Raw genomic sequence first — 23,065 nt, 5'->3', positions numbered from 1 at the left:
CTGCGTGGAGTAGCAAGGGCAGCTGGGGCGGTGTGGATTAGCACAGCGAGCAGCGAGCGGCATGGCTAAGGGTGGCGGTATGACAACGCGGCTAGGGTTAGGATGGTGGCGTACGGAGAGAGAGTGGACTATATATGACATCGGGCCCACATAGCTCATTTGCCCTAGCGTCCGGACGCATCTGATGAAACGATCGGATGCACCAATAGTGGAGTCCGGTGCATGAACAGAGAGCTCCAAAATTGCCTTCGACTCGACCGAACACATCCGATGTATCATGACCGGACGCTGAGAGAGTCCGGTGCAACATTACAGATCGAGCGGACGCTCTCGACTTCAATCGACCGGACGCGACCGTGACACTATTCACGGAGTCCAGTCCTCCATAACTGACCGGACGCTGCTTCCCCCGAGTCTGGTCACAGAGTCCGGTCGCATTCAGCTGTGCTGCTCCATTAACAACTGACTGGACGCCGCAACAGGCGAGTCTGGTCACTACGTTCGGTGCACAAAAAACAGCCTTTTCTTCAAATTTCTTCACGATGATTTCTCCCAACCAAGTTCCAATTCAAATAGGAGCCAAATAAGCACCAATTGGAATTGGTATGAGTGACCTCTCTCAAACCCTCAAATTTTTTAAATATTTTGCCTTAGGCTTAATATCTTTTTAAGAAAATAGGCAAAGAAAATAGACAAGGAGCACCTTAAGGCCACTCAATAGGGGACATGACCAATTTGAGCCTCAAATGCTCCCCCTGAATGTGATTGAACTTAGCAGATGCTCAAAACTTTAACAAAAAAGAAACGACAAAGCAATAGACATTCATATGCAATGCAATACAAGTAGATAAATCTAGTTGCTTGTCAAGTTTGATCCAAGGTTAAGCTTTTTCACACGCTTTTGGGCGGTTATCTTAACCATGTTAGACAAGCCCTAAGTGCGTTACAAAAAATTAAACATGTTTTATCTTACAATGCAATTCAAGAGACAACACAAGCTCATCTTTTAGTAAAGCTACTTCGATCAAGTACATTAAGCTCATTCCTCAACTTACAAAACCGAGATTCATCTAAAGGTTTTGTGAAGATATCCGCCAATTAATCTTCGGTCCTTACACCTTCTAGTGAAATATCATTTTAGCCACATGATCTCTAAGAAAGTGATACCGAATATCTATGTGCTTGGTGCGAGAGTGTTGGACTGGGTTATTAGCAAGTTTTATGGCACTCTCATTGTCACACAAAAGAGGTACCTTTTTTAGAACTACACCATAGTCTAGAAGGGTTTGTTTCATATAAAGTATTTATGCACAACAAGCACCGGCGGCGATGTATTCCGCCTCGGTGATGGATAAAGCCACACTATTTTGCTTCTTAGATGACCAAGACACAAATGATCTACCAAGCATATGGCACCCTCTGGATATGATTTTTCTATCAATCTTACAACCCGCATAATCTAAATCGGAATAGCCAACGAGCTGAAAACTAGCTCCTTTGGGATACCAAAGGCCAATGCTTGGTGTGTGCTTTACGTACCTAATGATTCTTTTGACGGCACTTAAATGAGATTCCTTAGGATTAGCTTAAAATCTAGCACACATACACACACTAAACATGATGTCGGGCCTAGATGCGGTCAAGTATAACAAGCTACCAATCATAAAACGGTAAAGAGTTTGATCAATCGGTTTACCTCCCTCATCTAGGTCGAGATGTCCATTTGTTGGCATTGGTGTCTTGATTGGCTTACATTCATCCATATTGAACTTCTTGAGAATATCCTTGGTGTACTTCTCTTGAGAGATAAAAGTTCCTTCTCTCATTTGCTTGACTTGAAAACTAAGGAAGAAAGTAAGCTCACCAATCATTGACATCTCGAACTCCTTTGACATCAATTCACCAAACTTTTTGCAATCATCTTCATTTGTTGAGTCAAATATGATGTCATCAACATATACTTGACAAATGAAGATTTCTTCATCCAGCTTCTTGGTGAATAGTGTGGTGTCGACCTTCCCAATGGTGAAGCCCTTCTCAATGAGGAGATCACGAAAGCGCTCATACCAAGCTCTTGGGGCTTGCTTAAGCCCATGTAGCGCCTTGGACAACCTATAAACATGATTAGGGTATCTAGGGTCTTCAAACCTAGGAGGTTGATCAGCATAAACTAGTTCATTTATGAAACCATTTAAGAATGCACTTTTGACATCCATTTGATATAATTTCATATCATGATGAGATGCATATGCAAGAAGGATATGGATGGCTTCAAGTCTTGCAACCGGTGCAAAGGTCTCTCCAAAATCTAAACCTTCAACTTGAGAGAAGCCCTTTGCTACTAGTCTTGCCTTGTTCCTTACCACAACACCTTGATCATCTTGCTTGTTGTGGAACACCCACTTTATTCCAATTACTCTTGCATCTTGTGGTCGCTCTTCAAGTGTACAAACTTGATTGCGGGTGAAGTTATTTAATTCTTCATGCATAGCATTCACCCAATCTAGATCCTTGAGAGCATCATCTACACAAGTAGGCTCAACACAAGAAACAAAAGAGTGATGTTCAATGAAAGAAGCAAGTTTTTGTGATCGAGTCATTACACCCTTTGATGGACTTCCTATGATGAGATCTTGTGGATGTGATTGTAGTAGGGGAGTTGTTCTTCTTTCAACCACTTGGGGAGGAGGTTGTGGAGCATCAACATCTTGAGTTTGTGCCACTACTTGATTATGAGAGACATATGTGGCTTCATTTGTTTCTCTCACGTCTTTATCATCATCTTGTGGCACACTTGATGATGAAGGCTTGTCAATTACTTGCACTTGATCATCATCATCTTTAGGCTTGATGTCTCCAACGGGTATGTTCTTCATAACCTCCCTCAAAGGTTTTTCACCTACATCATCAAGATTCTCATATGCTCCTTGGGAGCCATTAGTTTCATCGAATTCCACATCATATGTTTCTTCAACTAAGCCGGTGGCATGATTGAATACACGATATGCTTTGGACTTTGATGAGTAACCAACTAGAAAACCGATATCACAACGTCTTTGAAACTTCCCTAGGTGTTGTCGCTTCTTGTAGATGTAGCATTTGCAACCAAACACCTGGAAAAAAAGATATCCAGCTTCTTCCCATTAAGCAACTCATAGGGAGTCTTCTCAAGGAACCGTTGAATGAATAAGCGGTTAGAAGCATAGCATGCGGTGTTGATAGCTTCGGCCCATAAACTTTCTGGTGTGTCATATTCATCAAGCATTGTTCTTGCTAGGGTGATCAATGTCCAGTTCTTTCTCTCAACTACACCATTTTGTTGAGGAGTGTAAGTTGCGAAAACTTCATGCTTGATCCCAACTTCATCACAATAAGCTTCTATGTTTGTGTTGACAAATTCTTTTCCATTATCACTTCTTATCTTCTTGATCTTCACATCAAATTCATTTTGAGCTCTCTTGGCAAACTTCTTGAATGATGAGGTCACTTCGGTCTTGTCATGAAGAAAGAACACCCAAGTGTATCTTGAATAGTCATCAACAATTACTAGACAATAGAGGTTGCCTCCCAAACTTGCATATGTTGTAGGTCCAAACAAATCCATATGGAGAAGCTCTAGCACTCTTGATGTTGACATGTAAGCTTTGCGTGGATGAGTATTTGCAACTTGCTTGCCGGCTTGACATGCACTACAAAGCTTGTCCTTCTCAAACACAACATCTTTCAAACCTCTAACCATGTCCTTCTTCAATAGCTTCTTGAGTGTATTCATCCCAACATGAGCGAGCCTTCTATGCCATAGCCACCCAAGTGATGATTTGGTGAATAGGCATATCCTTAAATTTTCCTCATCGGAGGTGAAGTCGACTAGATATAAGTTATTGTATCTAAAGCCCTTGAATATGACTTGATCATCATCCTTCTTTGACACAACTACTTCTTTCTCGGTGAATAAACATTGAAAGCCAAGATCACATAATTGTCCAACGGATAGCAAGTTGAAGCTCAATGAAGCAACTAGAAGTACATTTGAAATTGAGTGATCATTTGATATTGCAACTTTGCCCAACCCTTGCACTTTGCCTTCTGAATTGTCACCAAATGTAATCCTTTCTTGATCATCCACATCTTCATCTAGTGAGGTGAACATACGAGGGTCACCAGTCATATGTTGAGTGCACCCACTATCAATAACCCAATAACTTCCACCGGTCTTGTAGTTCACCTACACACACAAGAGATCAAGCTTGATGTTTAGACACCCACACTTGATGGGGGCCGACAATTCTCTCAACTAGTGACTTTGCTACCCATATTTGCCTAGGCCTATTCTTGTTGGGTGGACCTAGAAACACAACATGAGGTCTTCCTTTTGTGTCCTTTCTAACCATATAATGAGCATTGAAGGCAAAAGGTCTAGCATGCTTGGGCAAGGGTTGTGGTGGTGGAGTCTTGCACTCATGTGCAAAGTGACCTTCTTGTCCACACTCAATACATCTCTTTGGCTTTGGCTTTGACTTGTGTTGATGTTGAGCTTGATATTGAGCCTTGGCCTTCTTCATTTGATTTGCCTTGTAGCTAATACCACTCTTATCATTCTTCATCACGGTGTTCATGAGTAGCTCACTTTGAAGATTGTGACCTCTTGTAACCTTCTCAAACCCAGTGGCAAGGTGAGTCTTCTCAATCTTGAGCCTCTTGTTTTCTTCTTGAAGCTTCTCAATGTCAAGAACCAAGTTGTAGTCATCATCTTGTGTCTCTATGACAATTGAGTTGGTTGTTGATAGCTTTTCAAGATCTTTCTTTAGCTTCTCATTTTCATTCTTGATCTTGACATAGTTATCATAGTGTTCAGCCACAACCACTTGCTTGCCCTTGCCACTAGATCCTTGCTCAATGAACTCATCAATCAAATCATCACATGATGTAGCTATATCAATCTTAGCAACAAGGTTAGTAGCATCATGCGGCTCATTGTATAGATATTCATTTGCAATAACAAGATTGTCATGATTGACTTTGAGAGTAGTATAATCATCTTTTAGCAAGTCATATCTAGTGTTAAGCTCGTTGTGTATCCCCTCAAGTTTATCATGGTTTTGTTCAATCTCTTTTATGTTGGCTTTCAGCTCTTTGAGGGTAGATGACACAATCTTATTTTCATCTCTAAGCTCATCACTAGCTTTTTGAGTCATTTCATACTTAGCTAAGATAGATTCTTTTTCGAGCTCAAGTTTGTCATTTTTGGCTCTTGTTTTTCTTATGATTTTAGTATAGCTATTTAACAATTCAACTAGTTCATCATAAGAGGAAGCTACAAATTCATTGTCACTATCACTATCACTACTATCATCATCACTTTGTACCTTCTGGTCACCCTTGGCCATGAGGCATAGGTGTGTAGGGGATGGTGGTGGTGATGGAGGTGGAGGCAATGAACTCCCAATAACAAGAGCGGTCACTCTTTCTTTTTCATCATCACTATCTTCTTTGGATGAGCCACTTGATGATTCAATATCTGTGAGCCAATCATCAACAATGTAGGCCTTGCCATTTTTCTTCTTGTGATATTGCTTCTTCTTTCCATCTTTCTTCTTGTATGGCTTTTCTCTCTTCTTCTCATCATCACTTGAGTCATCTTTGTTGTCCTTGTACTTCTTCTTGAATTTGTCTTTCTTGGGCTTAGGACATTGATGAGCTAGATGACTAAGTTCACCACAATTATAGCAATCCATTTCCGAGATGGGCTTCCTCTTGCTACTAGTGAATAATTTCTTCTTCTTTGAATCAAACTTGACACCATTCTTGTTTAGCTTCTTTAGCATCTTGGTGGTCCTTCTCACCATGAGAGCAATGTTGGTGTCATCTATCTCTTCACTTGAGCTATCAAAGGAAGCTTCAACTTTTGCTTTGTCTTTCCTCTCTTGACTAGCCTTGAAAGCCAAATCTTTCTTCTTGTTTGAAGAGAGAGAGCCATCTTGTGGTGTAATATGCATGTACATCTCATGAGCATTAATCTTTTCCAATATTTGAGTTGGTGTAGCATTGGAAATATCTCCTTGATGAAGTACGGTGACAATGTGTCCATATTTGTCAATGGGAAGAACACACAAGATCTTTCTCATGACATCGGATGGTTGCAATTGTGTGAATCCAAGCCCATTGACTTCCTCTACAATGACATTCAAGCGAGAGTACATTTCATTAGCACTTTCATTAGGAAGCATTTCAAATGAATTTAGCTTTCTCATAACAAGATGATAGTGTTCCTCATGCTCACTCTTGGTTCCCTCATGGAGCGCACAAATGTTCGACCATAGTGCATGGGCGTCCTTGTGGTTCCGGACACGGTTAAACACGTCCTTGCAAAGGCCTCTAAAGAGGGTGTTTCTTGCCTTTGCATTCCACTTCTCATAGTGAATCTCATCACCAACAAGGTTTGTAGGATCCTTAGGTTTTGGAAATCCTTATGCGGCGGCTCTAAGCACTCCAACATCTAAAGCCTCTAGATACGCCTCCATACGAATTTTCCAATAAGGAAAATCATCTCCTTCAAAGAAGGGAGGGGGGCTATCTCCATGGGACATCTTGCTCTAGGCGGTTAAGCCTAATTCTAAGAGCACTCGGTTCTGATACCAATTGAAAGGATCAAGATGCCCAAGAGGGGAGGTGAATTGGGCTTTTCTAAAAATTCTTGCAATGATTAAGTCCTAAGCAAAGTCCACTTCACCCTAGTGCCTAAAAGTATATACTATTGTTCTATGGCACAAAAGAGTTTTGCAACCTAGTTCCAATCTTATACTAGCAAGTCAATTCTATGAATGTAAATGACAAGAAATGAATTGCTCAAAGTAAATGCACAAAGTAAAGGGAGGAAAGGAACATGGCGATGTTTTGCCGAGGCATTGAAGAGTCGGCACTCCCCACTAGTCCTCGTTGGAGCACCCGCGCAAGGGTATGGCTCCCCCTTGATCCGCGTAAGGATCAAGTGCTCTCTACGGGCTGATTCTTTGCCACTCCGGCTCGGTGAATCGCCCACAACAGCTCACAAGTTGAGTTGGGTCATCCACAACCTTCAACGGATGATCACCACACTCCCAATCACCACCAAACCGTCTAGGTGATGCCGATCACCAAGAGTAACAAGCACGAACTCTCACTTGACCCAACCAAGCCTAATGAGATGAGTGGATGCACACTTACTACTCTCAAAACTCTAATGAGGTCCTTAATCTTGAGATTATCAAATCACAAACTTTCTCACTAGGCACTTGCTCACCCTTGGACTCAAAGGTGTTCTTCAGCTGATCAAATGAGCCAGAGAAGTATGTTGGAGGAGTAGGAGAAGTATAAATACCCCCCACAACCGAACATACCTGTTGAGGTTCAAAACAGCCTGTTAAGTGACGACCGGACGCGTCTGTCGGGTTGACCGGACGCGTCCGGTCAGTAGCCAATGGCTACATGACGTCAACTCAACAACTCTGACCGGACTCTGATACGCGTCCGATCAATACGCAGGTGTAGTAGTTGCATGCTATGTGGGGGTGAATGTGCAGGCGCAACAGAAACATGCGGGGCAGTAGTTGCATGTGTGTCAGGCGGGACAGGCTTAGCAGCATGCGTGGTAGGCGTAGCAGGCGAGGTGAGCGTTGGCGTCCGGACTGGGGCTAGCGTCTCTAGGCGCTAGCCACGCCAAATATATTTTCTTGACTATGGGACACTAGGTTGCTGTAGGACACCGCTCAGTGTACCTAGAGCAAAGAAAAAATACAGTGTCCTACAGGACCGGTGTCCTGTTGCAAAATTTGCCTGTTGTTTCGGACCTCACTCAAATGGGTGAATTTCACCAAAATTTGGTTTTTTTTTTGGCCAGAAACGTATGACAACTGCATGCTCATCAATGATGACTCTGTGCTCACCCGGTGCAATTACTTCGAGGAAGAAGGCGTGATTAATTCGAGGAAGAAGATGCCAGTAGAGATGGACACAGGAGAGGTCATTGCCAAAACAAAAAAAAAGGGAGGATAGCGAGGGCTCGAAGTTCACGGGTATTTCCGCATGTAGAGCTCGTTTTTGGAAGTACGCAAGATTGGGAGTTATGATAACGATAATATTATGCTAAGGACGTCTATCCACCCTCACGCTCCCATTGGTAGGCCGACACTAGCCCAACACTTTCCACTCGCCCCAACCATATTTGCCCACCCGTCGTCTCCATTCTCTAGACCACCACTCTTCTCCATTCACCGCACCGCCGTAGCATGGTCTAGCACAACCACATCGCTACGACACTCTCCACCACGCCTGACCGGACACCGTCCTCCTGCTCCACCATGCTCCAGTGCCACCTCTTGCTATCCTTCCTCTCAACCGGGCCATCCACTCGTCACAGCGTTCAACACTACGCCGACCGCCTTCTCCACCAGAGCGGCGTGCCCCTCCGCATCGACGAGCCTCCATTTGTCTAAACAGTGAGTAGATATTTGCGCTAAAAGTGCATGTTGGAAGCATATGTTTAAAGTGTTTCAGATATGTGTACAAGTGTTTTATCTAGATGTTGTAAAAGAAGATCCGGATGTTGCATATGTTGTAATGGTTATATATACGTATGCTGCAAGTGTATGTTCCAAATATTTCATGTGTTTTTAGACATATGTTGCAAGTGAATGTTCCAAATATTTAGACCGGGGACATGGAACGATAGGGGACGATGGCGGCGCGGCAGGGACGGGCCGCCGCGAGTGACGCACGCGTGCTCCGTTCTATTGCATGGGGACAAAGAGGGATATAAGTGCTCCAATCTTTTTTTGTTGTTATTAGGCTGAGATTGGATGGGTGAAAACAGACGGCTGGGAGCTACGTCCGAACGCTGCTTGGGCCGGACGTCTGGGCGCTAGCTGTCCCATTAAGATAAAGAGCCGTTGGAGTATGTTTCTTTCTTTTTCTGCAAAACAAAAACGATCTTTGGAGTAGATTCACTAAACTATTGGAGATGTTCTTAGGTTGAGAAAGATCGTATTGTAAATTTAATCTGTATTTTGATAACCCTTAAAACAATCTTACTCAAAATAGGCACACGAGTACACAAACCAGTAAATAATAAAGACTATTGCATTAGTTTTTTACAGGCCTTCCTTCAATCCAAAGGCACCCGCCTACCATGTCGAATAACATAGAATTCTACTTTAACATTTGGTGGGTAGAAGCTGCGGATCTTCTCCGTTACCTCATTGCTTTCCACATGAACACGGAACTTCTCATTATCATGGACACACTAGTAGAAAAGAGCTCATAGCTGGCTCCCCCAAAACATACCACAGGCGGTTTTAGTTATCACGCACCTATGGTATGAAAGGGGCCCGTCCAGAGCTATCAACCGCCAGTGTAAATCCATTACCACAGGCGGTTGACTTAACTCAACCGCCTGTGTAACTCAACCGCCTGTGTAAATCATTTACACATGCGGTTGAGTTCAGTCAACCGCCTGTGGTAATGGATTTACACTAGCGGTTGGCTTAACTCAACCGCCTGTGTAAATGAATGATTTACACAGGCGGTTGAGTTAAGTCAACCGCCAGTGATATATCTTGTATAAATACCCCTTCTTCCTCCCCGACCAGCACTGTTTCTCGCAGCCACCTTCCATTGGAGGTGATTTTGGAGGTCCAGATTTGTCAAAATACAAGGGGGGAGGTTTTGATCTTCATTTCTTGGAAGGAGATTGCTAAGAAATGTTAGTTTATGTCCCTTTTGCCTCATTTTGCTCAATTTGAGCCACTTTTTGGATCTAGGGTTTCACCGTGAGTGAGAGAGAAGAATACCTAGGTTATTGTCTTTATTTCTTCAAGTGAGGTTGCTTAAGATGGTTATATAATATCTCTCCTCTCTCCCTTTTCATGTTTGCTTCTTAATTTAGTTTATGCAAGATATATTTCCTTGTTTCCATGCATCAATGGTGTGTTAAAGAGTATTTATGTAGAGAGGGAAGTGTAGATTTTTTTGTTAGTTTTTTTTTAATTATGCTACTTAGGTTTTTTTATTATGCTCTTTATTTCTCAATTTATTTCATCCACTATGCATTTATGTTTCATGAATGGTATGTTTTTAATAATGATACTTAGGTTTTTTTAATTATGCTACTTAGTTTTTTTACTTTAAACCCTACATAAACCCTAAACCCTAGCTAATAATCCCTAGCTAAATCCTCTCTATACCCTAGCTAAATCCTAAATCCTAGCTAATATAATCCCTAGATATGGTTACTTGTTTTACATTGATTACAATCAATTCATTGTATTTTTTTTACAGGTAATGATGGAGATGTCATTCTGGATGTATAAGTTATCAAGACTAGATCCATCATACATACCCGAGGTCCATAGGTTTATTGATGCCGCTAAGAACCATGCTTGGAGAACAAAGAAGACGCACATACATTGTCCATGCATGGACTGCAGGAATGTTGTTGTATTTGATGACCATCAACAAATCCTTTCTCATCTGGTCCGCCGAGGATTTATGAAGGATTACTTGATTTGGACAAAGCATGGAGAGGGTAGCTCTGCGCCTTATACAACTAGAAACCCTGCGAACATCGACGCCGATGGTCCAGATATGCTTGTTGACGGGTTTCAGTTCATACACGAGACACAACAACCTGACACCGATGGTCCTGATCATGGTTTCGCTGGAGGAAATGAAGGCGTCAGAACTCATGTGATGCCAAATAATATGGCTGCGAAAGGCGCAGAATTGCTGGAGGCAATGTTGCATCATCATGCGGAAGATCCATCAATGTTCTTCATGAAAGGTATGGAGGCCCTAATGAAGGCAGTAGAAGAGCTTTGTACGATGAGTCTAAGGGTTGTACCAAAGAGTTTACGACACTGCGGTCTGTGCTAAAGTTGTTGGTGTGCAAAGCTAGGTATGGTCTTTCTGATGCTGGCTTCGATGCGTTCTTGAGTATTATCGCAGACATGCTTCCAAAGGAGAACAAAGTGTCTGCTAACACGTACTATGCAAAGAAGCTAATCAGTCCACTGACGATGGGTGTTGAGAAGATCCACGCGTGTAGAAATCACTGTATCCTATATCGAGGTGCTGATTATAAGGACTTGGACATCTGTCCAAAGTGTGGTGCAAGTAGGTACAAGACGAATAAAGACTACAAAGAGGAAGAGTGTGCTGCTTCTGTGTGTAAAGGAAAGAGGAAGAGGACCCAACAGAAGACCCAGAAGAGTAGTTCAAAACCCACCTGCAAAGAAAATGAAGAAGTAGACTATTATGCGCAGAAAAAGATTCCTGCTTTGGTGATGTGGTACCTTCCTGTGGTCGATCGATTGAGGTGTTTGTTCGCTAACCCAGAGGATGCCAAACATATGAGCTAGCATGCTTCTGATGAGCACAAAGACGATGGGAAGCTTCGGCACCCAGCCGATGGCCAGCAGTGGAAAGATTTCAATGAAAACCACAAGGACTCTACAAAGGAACCAAGAAATGTTAGGTTCGCACTGAGTACTGATGGAATGAATCCATTTGCTGAGAGGAGCAGCAAGCACAGCACACGGCCGGTGATCCTCACCATCTACAACCTCCCGCCATGGTTGATGCAGAAGCGAAAGTACCTCTTGCTAACCAACCTTATCTCTGGACCTACACAGCCTGGAGTTGACATGGATGTTTTCTTGGAGCCCTTAATGGAGGACATGAAGATATTGTGGGAAACAGGTGTTAAAATGTTGGACGAGTACCGCAAAGATTCATTCATGCTGAGAGCAATTATCTTTATTACGATCAACGATTACCCTGCTCTCTTCATATTATCAGGGCAGTTCAAGGGAAAGGTTGGTTGCGTGGTATGCATAGATGGAGCCGCTTACATGTCCCTTACTGCATCTAAGAAGATAGTGTACATGAGGCACAGATGCTTCTTATCGAAAGGACACAGGTACCGCCAGAAACAGATGGATAAGTACTTCGACAATAACGTTGAACTATAGTCTACTACTCCATCAGGTAACAGTAAAGGCAAAAGAGTTTTCAACATAGTCAGCAAACTCAAATTTGTTTTTGGGAAGAAGACAAAAGACGGAAAACCAAGAAAGGATGTCAAACCAACTCCAGGGGCTACATTCAAGAAGAAGTCTATTTTCTTCGAGTATTTGTCATACTGGCCAGAGTTAGACGTCCGCCACGCGATCGATGGTATGCACGTTTAGAAGAACGTGTTTGAAAGCCTAATTGGAACCTTGCTAGATATGAAGGGCAAGACAAAGGAAGGACTAAATTCACGCATGGACATGGTACAGTTAGACATAAAAAAAGAACTTCACCCTGTTCTTCAAGAAAATGGGAAGTACCACCTCCCGGCAGCAAGCTACAACCTCAACAATGATGAGAAACATGCGATGTGTGTGTGGTTGAAGAATTTGAAAGTCCCATCTGGATTCTGCTCTAGCATACGGAGTATTGTGTCAATGAAAGACCTTACACTCACCAACTACAACTCACATGATTGTCATGTCATGCTGACTACTTTCCTCCCTATTGCCATCAGGGCTATAAATCCAGTGTGGATAAAGGTTGCAATCACACGGTTTGCTACTTCTTCAACAGGATGTCACAGAAGGTGATTGACCGTGATGAGTTGGCGTCTCTTAAGGAATTCGCAGTGGAGACAGTGTCACAGTTTGAGATGTGTTTTCCCCAGCATTCTTCGATATTATGGTTCACCTTGTGGTGCACTTGGTTCCACAGATAGAGGCACTGGGTCCCATGTACTTGCATGAGATGTGGACGTATGAGCGTTTCATGTCAATACTAAATGGCTATGTATCAACTCGTGCTCGTCCTGAGGCGTCCATGGTAGAGGGGTACTTAACCGAAGAGGCAATTGAGTCCGGAGGTCCATTCTGCAACAGGGTCCTAAAAGACCAGGTTGCAATAGGTTTGCCTCCGTCACGACACGAGGGTAGGTTGAATGGAAGAGGGAGGATGGGAAAGAAATCAGTGGAGTTCGATGTGAGGCCTTAGACTCTGAAACTGGTGAGGAAACTACATACTTTGGCTTCGTTGAGGACATATGAGAACTAGACTATGGTACATTTCAGATCCCTGTGTTTCGATGTCAATGGGTTGAAGACAAACATGTCACAGTGGACAACTATGGGGTCAGAGTTCTTAATCTAAGTAAGGTAGGCTACAAAGATGATCCGTGGATAATGGCTAACCGTGCTGCACAGGTCTTCTATGCTGAACAGATCCTTTCTCCTAATGAGAAGAAAAATACCGACAAGCCAAAGCATGTAGTTTTTCCTGGAAAACAACAAGCTATAGGAGTTGATGGTGTATCTGACCTGGATGAATTTAATGAGTTCAGCGACATGTCTCTCTTTGTAGACGACCAAATAAGGAATGTTGAGCGAAGCATCCCACAGAAATCGTTACCCTGGGTGCGCCACGATGGACAAGGAAGAACAGTAGCTGCCTAGATTATTTTTGTTATTTGCCATGTAATCCATTTTTGTTACAATGTGTACCTTATGCTACGTACCCTTCCATGTTTCTACATGTGAGACCCTATGCTTATTTCACCTTCATGCAATCTATTTCTATAATCCGAGCTGATGAACCCTAGGCTAAACCCAAATGAACCCTAGCTAATCCCTAGTCCCTAATCTACCCTAGCTAAACTCTAGCTTAATTAACCCCAAACCCTAGCATTTAATTAGGAAAAACACAAACCCTAGCATTTTATTTATGTATTAAACGAGATATGAGACATATATTCAATTTAAATCATTTTAAATATAGCTACATATAAAAGTATCTCAAACATGGCATTTCATATTTTTAACATGTATATCTTCTCAAGACAAACACCACAAAATTTATTTCACTAATTTTGGAAGAATATTTCTCAAGATATGAATTTTTGAAGCTTTTAAACTATTTCTGCAAATTCCTTACTACAGGCGGCGGTCAATGCCATCCGCCTGTAGAAATGGATTTCTACAGGCGGTGGTCAATGCCAACCGCCTGTAGAAATACGTTCTAAACTATTTCTGCAAATTCCTTACTACAGGCGGCGGTCAATGCCACCCGCCTGTAGAAATGGATTTCTACAGGCGGTGGTCAATGCCAACCGCCTATAAAAATCCATTTCTACAGGCGGTGGTCAATGCCAACCGCCTGTAGAAACCATTTCTACAGGCGGTGGTCAATACCGACCGCCAGTAGAAATACGTTCTATATTTATATCCCGCGCACTCGCCCGAAATTTTTGTAAGTCTGAGGCGCTAGTCGATTCGTTTTTACGCCGTCAGGCCGCTGAAAAATTCTATGTCGCCGTCTCGTCGCCGCGCCGCCCTCCCTGCGCTTCATCTCCGCACGTGGTAAGTGCTCGTGCTCTCTCTTCTTCTCTCTCTGTGGGCGCGGCTGCCGTAGCTGTGGCGGTGGCAGAGGCCGGGAGGCTGGGGCCAGCGATGGCGGTGGTGGTGGCGGTGGCGGTGGCAGAGGCCGTAGTGGTGGCGGAGCGCGCGGTGGCGGTCGCGGCACTGGAGCGGTGGCCGTTTCGGGACGCCACCACGCGGGAAGCGGCGTCCACGAGCGCGGCGAACGAGGGCTGGAGACGCGAGGCGGCCGTGGACAGGGGCACGAACCACGGCAGCGCGACACCGTCGTCGGTGCGCGAGTGGAAGAAGCCGAGCGCGAGGCTCCAAATGCAGGGGTCCGAGCGCGGGGTCGCGCGGGGGCAGATGAAGGCGGCGGGCGCGGTGGCCGTGGTGGCCGGTTGCTGGCGGCAGCGGGGCGTGCCCAACAGCGTGGGCAGTTGGGCCGGCCTGCAAGCCAGTGGGCCGGCCCAATTTGCTTGGACTCACTTTTTTTTGTTTTTTTTATTTGCTGTAGTTGATGTATGTAATGATGTAATGATGTAATTATTATTTCTTTTTATGTATGAAAATTAATGAATATATCTTTATAATATATGTAGCTTTATTTATGTAGCTTTATTTAAAATGATTTAAATGGAATATATGCCGCATATCTTGTTTAATACATAAATAATTCTAGGAATACCAGAAAAATGTGAATCCTTTTTTGTTAGCTTTATTGTACTGTGTAGATGCTATGAAAAATGATGTAATGATGAAATTATTATTTCTTTTTATGTATGAAAATTAATGAATATATCTTTATAATATATGTAGCTTTATTTATGTAGCTTTATTTAAAATGATTTAAATGGAATATATGCATCATATCTTGTTTAATACATAAATAATTCTAGGAATACCTGAAAAATGTGAATCCTTTTTTGTTAGCTTTATTGTACTGTGTAGATGCTGTGAAAAATGATGTAATGATGAAATGATGTAATCTTGTGAAATATATGTATGAAAATATATGTAAGTATATGTCCTTAATATATGTCAGATTTTCGCGATGAGTTCTCCGCGCAAGGACCAAGCACAAGGGTCCGAACACACGGAACAAGCCCCAGGGCCCGGCCCCATGGTACAAGGGACCCACTAAACGGGTCAAGCCCTGGGTCGTCCGACCCCATGGAGCAAGTACAAGGGACCCACCAAACGGGTCAAGCCCTGAGGTCATCCGACCCCACGGAGCAAGTACAAGGGACCCACCAAACGGGCCAAGCCCTGGGGTCGTCCGACCCCACGGAGCAAGTACAAGGGACCCACCAAGCATCAGGGGCCTCTACTCCGGAATACGAAAGCGTTAGCGACGACATGGAGCCTCCCGAAGTGAGGAAGGCTCGTCTTGAATTGGAACGTGACCCTGATTATAATCCACAAGCCGACGAGGTAATTATTCCGTGTCTATTATTACATGATTTCATGTTTTCATGTTTGTATGTAATTACATGATTTCGATCCATAATGTCTATATATAAACCCATCCATACGATTCACAATGTCTATATTCAGGAGGCATTGTCTCAGATGCAAGAGCTGATTTGGCAACACGAAGTGGCACATGCCGAAGACGCACCGGAACCGACCGCGACGACGAGCACTGAGAGATCAAGGAAAAGGAAGCGGAGCGGTTTGAAACGAGGCGAGAGAGGATTGAATAGGTTTCCAGACGACGTATATGCCATCTCAGAAGTCAGCCCGATCGGACAGCCCCTAGCTCCAGAGGAGGCCCTACCCAAGTACCGGAACGCAATTGGTTTCTGTGTTAGGGACCTTCTTGACATCACTATTCAGCAGTGGTCCAGTGTGTCGGACGATGACAAGACAAAAATTTGGGATAAAATCAAGACGAGGTTCCAGTTTCCTCGAAACACACCAGAGGCACTGATAAAGGAATATACAGTGAAGCAGTGTGCGATCAGTTTCCGAAACTGGAGGTCCGAGATGAATACCAAGTTTGCGAAGAGAGGGTTGGACCCTACAACAAGATACAAGATTTCTAAAGGGCAGTGGGTGGTCTTTCTAGAGCAGAGGAGAGAGCCAGACTTCTTAACTCTGAGCGAAGCCAACTCCGCTCTCGCTATAAGAAGAACAAGTACCACCACCGTCTAGGCACAGGTGGTTACCAGCGCCAGGTTCCTAAATGGAGGCAAGAAGAGGCTACGAAGAAGGCGGCAGGGTTGCCGGCGCTGTCCGAGCAAGTTGGTGAAAGGTCCGCGAATAGGATTCTTGCTCGGAAACCAAAGGAAACTGAGAGCGGTGTGTTCTTTGATGACCCAATGGTTGAAGAAGTAGCAAAGAGCATCTTTGCGGTGGCAGCCAAGCAGCAGGAAGGTAAATTCAAGCCACGAAGGGAGAGGGACATCCTTAGTGCGGGCTTGGGTAACCCCGAGCATCCTGGCCGTGTTCGAGGCATCTCATCCAAAGAAGGATGTAAGGATGGATTCGGCCCTCAGTGGCAAGGTGAGTACAAGAAACGTGATCGATACAAGGAAGAAATGGCAAGATATTTAAAGGAGGAGGCTAAGAAAGAGTTCACAGAGATGATGGGGAAATTGCTACAAGATCCTCCTCCTGAGTTGATGCAGAAACTGGCGAGTGCGGTGTCAAATCAACAGATGAGCGCTCAGGCACCCCAGATGCAGCTAGTCCCAGTTGTGTCACAGTGTCCAACCGACATTCCAAGCAGTGTCGCGTCTACAACGAACAAGGTTCACTATCCGATTGACGACATTGTTGCTCCCATGCCTTGCTCCCTAGTCATAAGATATGGCATTAATAATCATCGTACAAGGGAAGTAGCCACGGGCAAAGCGATCCTAGGAGGACGCAAATACCATGGCGCTGACATTCCTGAAGACTACTGCAGAGTACAAGTATCGACCGTGGTCCAAGGATATGAGAACGAGATTTTAGACATCCCCGGTCCCGAGGACATTGAGAAACTCGGACAGGCTATAAACAATTTCATCCTTTGGCCTCGGCGGGACGTCCAGCTGAGGGAGCCACCACCATCCTCTCAAGAGATACCACCAGCTGAGGAGTCATCAGCACCTACCGATCCTCTTCCTAACCCACCACCATCACCTCCCCATTCTCTTCCTGACCCTCAATCATCACCTCCGCCACAGTCAGCACCATCTCCGCCACCATTCAATTCCCCACCTTCCCCACAACCCAAAGATCCTGAACAAACAAGGGAGCCACCACTGCGGCCAAAGAAGAAATTTGCGGTACCCAAGTTGGTTTCCACCTACGAGCCAAAGAAAAAAAACAGCTGGCACGGCCAAATTTTTGTCAGGAATTGGACGGAAACGCACTACAGAAGTCGTCGAGTTGTCTCAGTCTGAGCTCGCGAAGTAAGCGAAGCCAGTGCCTATAAGGTAATTCCCTGCACAATCAAGGTGCCAACTGCAGAAGATTACAAGTATATCCCTAAAAAATTTGTGGTGGGAAGGCCTCTACTAAAGCGGGAGAAACTATTAAAGATCCCAAACAATATAAAAAGGCTGCATGACTGGTACATGAGAGCCTCTTCTGCTGGCATCGACACCTTCAACGTGTGTATACCACAAAAGGCATTTCTTAGTGAAAATAATAAGTGCATGATTAACTTTGAAGACATTTGGTTGATGATGAACCTCGAGAGACTGGACGTACAGATCATAACGACGTTTGCATTGTAAGTGTTACATAGTTACACATGCATTGTAGTTGCATCAATGTTCAATATCTGACATGCATGTGCCTTGCAGAATGCTATATGATCAGCAGGAGCTGTATTATGGTCTGGATTTTAATTATTGTGCCAATGAAAGGATTGGCTATCTGAACCCAATTGATATATGCGAAGAACGGCACACATTCAGAATCGGGGATGACAACATAGAGTTATTGGGCTTAGAAGGTGAAGAACGGGTCAAGAAAATCACAAAGTTGAAGATGGAGTTTAGAACTAATATTTGAACCTGGTGATTTAGTTTAGTTGCACTTGAGAAAGGATAGGTTTCCTCATTTCAGAAAGTCTAAATTGATGCCTAGGGCTGATGGACCATTTAAAGTGTTAGAGAAAATTAATGATAATGCATATAAACTCGATCTGCCTGTAGAATTTGGGATTAGTCCCACATTTAACATTGTAGATTTGAAACCATATTTGGGAGAAGAAGACGAGTTTGAGTCGAGGACGCCTCAAATGCAAGAAGGGGAGGATGATGAGGACATCAACACCAACGATACATCCACGCCGACACGAGTACCAGTTTCTGATCCTATTACTCGCGCCCGTGCTCGTCACATTAATCATCAAGTAAGTTCACTCTTGAGTTCCTGTCCATCATATTTAGACCATGGAGACGCGTGCACTCTTGTTTTGGTTAGGAACCAGGGAGAGGATCGAAAGGAACAAGGATTCGCGGAGGCTGAATTCGGACTCCAGGACAGCTCCAACTTGTGATGGTCACCACCGTCGCATACGGACTCGGATTGGGGCGTTCAAGTACTTCATGGAATCCTTATGAAGTCTATTTTCATATGGATCTGGAATCAAGTCCATATCTGTTTTGAGGCGGCCACAATGACTGAATTACTACTGAGAGCTTGTCTGTCCAAAGGTGCTGCGTCACCTTAGTTTGGTCCAATGGGCCGTGTATCAAGTTGGGTCTATTAGGGACGCGTCCTAGGGTTGGAGAATGACCCCAACACCCCCCTGGTCATCCTTCCACCTTCATATATTCCTTAGCCGCCACCAAGAATAGTCGGGTTTTGTTTAGATCAAGTTTAGTTCTCGCTACTTGCTTATAAGCGCGCGTACTGGATCAGCCGCCCGTCTTCTTGTCTTCAGAACCCCAGAAGAGGACATCAACACTAACGATACATCCACGCCGACACGAGTACCAGTTTCTGGTCCTATTACTCGCGCCCGTGCTCGTCACATTAATCATCAAGTAAGTTCACTCTTGAGTTCCTGTCCATCATATTTAGACCATGGAGACGCGTGCACTCTTGTTTTGGTTAGGAACCAGAGAGAGGACCGAAAGGGACAAGGATTCGCAGAGGCTGAATTCGGACTCCAGGACAGCTCCAACTTGTGATGGTTACCACGGTCGCATACGGACTCGGATTGGGGCGTTCAAGTACTTCATGGAATCCTTATGAAGTCTATTTTCATATGGATCTGGAATCAAGTCCATATCTGTTTTGAGGCGGCCGCAATGACTAAATTACTACTGAGAGCTTGTCTGTCCAAAGGTGCTGTGTCACCTTAGTTTAGTCCAATGGGCAGTGTATCAAGTTGGGTCCATTAGGGACGCGTCCTAGGGTTGGAGAATGACCCCAACACCCCCCTAGTCGTCCTTCCACCTTCATATATTCCTTAGCCGCCACCAAGAATAGTCGGGTTTTGTTTAGATCAAGTTTAGCTCTCGCTACTTGCTTGTAAGCGCGCGTGCTGGATCAACCGCTCGTCTTCTTGTCTTCGGAACCCCACCTTAATTGAGATTGAGTTTGAAACTTTCATCTACATCTAGTAATTCAGTACTTGCTATACTTGTTCTTGCTAGTTCTTCGATTGCTTCAAACTTTCTCAATTTTTTACCACGGCCTTCACATGCGATAACAAGACACCTCGACAAGTTTCGTGATTTTCGGACTTCATTTGAATTTTATATAATTTAAATACACTTTTACCACAAGTACATCGCCATGTTACGACAACAAGATGCTCGTAATTTCATGCGAGTTCATGGATACGGCATCAACATACGCCAAACATCATGAATACCATTTTTTGGGTGACCAAATTCCATTATTTCATGTACATGCAGTTCAAATTTGAAACAGTAAAAAAAATTCAATGAAACAAAAATAATTAAGGAAATATAGTAAAAAACTCAAAATTGTCCCAAATTTTGAAATGGAGTTTCAATTACTGTAGCAAGGCCCAGGAAAAAATGGGGAGAAATTTTTTTTTTAATTTGCCGAGTGCCAACCTTGACACTCGGCAAAGACTGTCTTTGCCGAGCGCCAGGTCACAGGACGCTCGGCAAAGGATTTTAAAAAAAAATTACAAAAACGGTTAAAAAGTCTTTGCCGAGGGCCTAACGGTGATGCCCTCGGCAAAGATTGACGGTAGAAGACGGACATCGTGTCAGGCGGTGTTGTCGAGGGCCGACCCTTTGCCGAGGGTTTAGCCCTCGGCAAATAATTATTGTTGCCGTGTGCTTCCCCTCGGCAAAGAGTCTTTGCCGAGGGCTGTTCTTTGCCGAGGGTCAGGCCCTCGGCAAAGACTCTTTACCGAGTGCCCGATTATTTGCCCTCGGCAAAAGGATAGGCCCTCGGCAAAGATGCTCTGTCCGGTAGCGCTCGCCGTTGGGGCGCTTCGTTGACCGAAGGCAGGTTGCTCGAGGACACCGATGGCCTGCGACCGGAGCGGCAGCACCCATGGCTGCAAGTCGCTGGCATACGACACCATCGTAGTAGACGCGCAGCTGTATATTGCTCCTGAACTCGTGCTGTCGTTCTCTGTCACAGACATCGCCGTCGGAAGAACGCGCCAGCTGCTTGAGGTCGTACCACGATGGGCACCGACGGCGTGAACTTCTTATTCTCGTCGAACTGCAGCACTGCACCTTGATGCTTCCCTCGCGGAACGTGAGCTCGCCCAGCACCTCGTGCCGCTCCGGCGAGGCGATGTCCATGACGGCGATCTCCAGCGGCTTGTCGAACGGCCACGCCGTCGACGCCTACTACGTCGTCAAGTATGGGCAGCGGCTGCGCTTGGGTTGGACGGAAAGGGCTGGGGTCCAATTGAGATCCAAAGCAAAAATAATTTTAATTAATTATCTCGGTGCTTTAAGATCCGTGTATTTTTTTTAAAAGACGACCATGGGAGCAAAACTCAAACAGATATTATGTATATAGTCCCGAACATATCTCTAAAAGAATAAAATAGGCCAACATCCCTTGATTAATTAAGAAAGGAGGTGCAGGGGATGAACAACCTCTGTAGAGAAGGCATACAGGTGGTTCACAGCACGGTGCAGCGAGACAGCTGCCCGTGGACACTCAGCACTAGCGATTTTCAACAGCCACTGTAATCTTCAGTTTATTTAAGAAAAACAACTGTACATTGAACGCATAATATCCCAATTTTTCTGGAACATACCACACAGGCAGTAGTAATCGGATCGGAGTACATGATTTCAGGAGATGGATGGGAGGCTTCTGCTCCATGGAGCTCAAGTCAATTCTCAGGTCACCCTGGGCATTCGGTCAGACCGAACCGATCGGTTCGGTTCCTCGGTCATTCGATCAGTTCGGTCATCAGAAACATGGGATCGATCGGTCTTTGCAAAAAACGAAGACCGAGGAAGTTCGGTCTCGGTTAGTTCGGTTCGGTCTCGGTCACGACCGAACTAACCGGACCTGAGTAGCAGCCACAAACAATAGCAGAATTCATAGCAATTTTCAACAGCATGCTTGCTATTTGAAGACAAAAAAATAACAACACAATATATAAAACAAACCATACATTATTATGACAAGTTCTAGCACACAACTTTTTCAGTTCTCACAAATCACAATCACACATAATGACATAACAGAAGTACAGAACAAGAACTACGGTCAGTTCAGTCACTTCGGTTAACCGACACATATGACCGAACTTCTATCGGTTACTTCAGTTAGTTGGGAGCCAGGACCGAACTCATGACCGAACTTTTCGGTCTCGGTCTTTTCGGTCTCGGTCTCGGTCTTTTCGGTTCGGTCTTCGGTCTTCGGTTAATTGTGCCCAGAGTGATTCTCAGGCGACGGGACGGTGGCCCTGCAGCAGGGACAGGTGCGGTGCACGGCGAGCCATGGGAGCACGCAGCCGGGGTGGTACGCGTGGGAGCACGGCAGCGTAATCGCCTCCGCTTCCGCCGCCGCGGCCCGCCAGCCCCGCACCTCCTCGAGGCAGACCGCGCAGAGCACGGACGAGGCCTCCGACGACGGCGCGCTCGCGTTCTCCTCCACCTCGCCGCGAGCATCGCCAGCAGCCGTCGCCTCCAGCGTGACTGCGGCCGCTGAGCCAGTACGTCCTTGCTGCCTGCGGGCCCCTGGAGCCAGAGCATGCTCGCCGTGCCCATGCACCGTCTGATGACGCCGCCGCCCGGAGTCTGGTGCCGAGCCTGCGTCCTGCGGGCGCCGCAGCCGTCCCTGCTGCGTGCCGGCACTCCGTCCTGCGGCAGCCGCAGCAGCCGACCCCGCGGCGTCGCTGCCGCGGCAGTGCATGCGGCGGCGCCTTGCGAGGCAGGTGACGGACAACATCGCAAACCACTTCAGCGCCACTGCCTAGTAATTCTGGTCGAGGTACATAGACACTCTACAGATATATTTAGGATGTACTAAATCCGTCCAAAACTTTAGGACGTTTTGGTTTTTCCACATCCTTTGCTTTTACTAAGTATTTAGATACAGTGTATATCTATATGCATAGCAAATACAACGTATAGGTTTGTCACTTCATATATACTAGATGAGGTGCTCCATCGTGACTCCATTTCTCAAATTTTTAATTATTAGTTTATAAGGAATGAGGTGACGATGCATAAATAAACTTATTCTATTTCATAAACCAAACAAAT

At 44.9% G+C, this 23,065-nt stretch overlaps 1 protein-coding gene and 1 pseudogene across 1 annotated transcript; one reads left to right on the top strand and one right to left on the bottom strand.

Annotated features, from left to right (window-relative positions):
* The first annotated feature begins 10,521 nt into the window (after positions 1-10,521).
* On the top strand, positions 10,522-14,290 carry LOC136480447 (uncharacterized; annotated as a pseudogene).
* Positions 14,291-22,220: 7,930 nt separating this feature from the next.
* On the bottom strand, positions 22,221-22,748 carry LOC136480446 (E3 ubiquitin-protein ligase RING1-like). Its single transcript, XM_066477984.1, has one exon. The coding sequence runs from the start codon at positions 22,746-22,748 to the stop codon at positions 22,221-22,223; it is 528 nt and encodes a 175-aa protein (XP_066334081.1).
* Between the last annotated feature and the right edge of the window lie 317 nt (positions 22,749-23,065).

This window comes from Miscanthus floridulus, chromosome 9, assembly GCF_019320115.1.
Source record: "Miscanthus floridulus cultivar M001 chromosome 9, ASM1932011v1, whole genome shotgun sequence".
Classification (NCBI taxonomy): domain Eukaryota; kingdom Viridiplantae; phylum Streptophyta; class Magnoliopsida; order Poales; family Poaceae; genus Miscanthus; species Miscanthus floridulus.
This window is presented reverse-complemented; position numbering and strand designations above follow the sequence as displayed.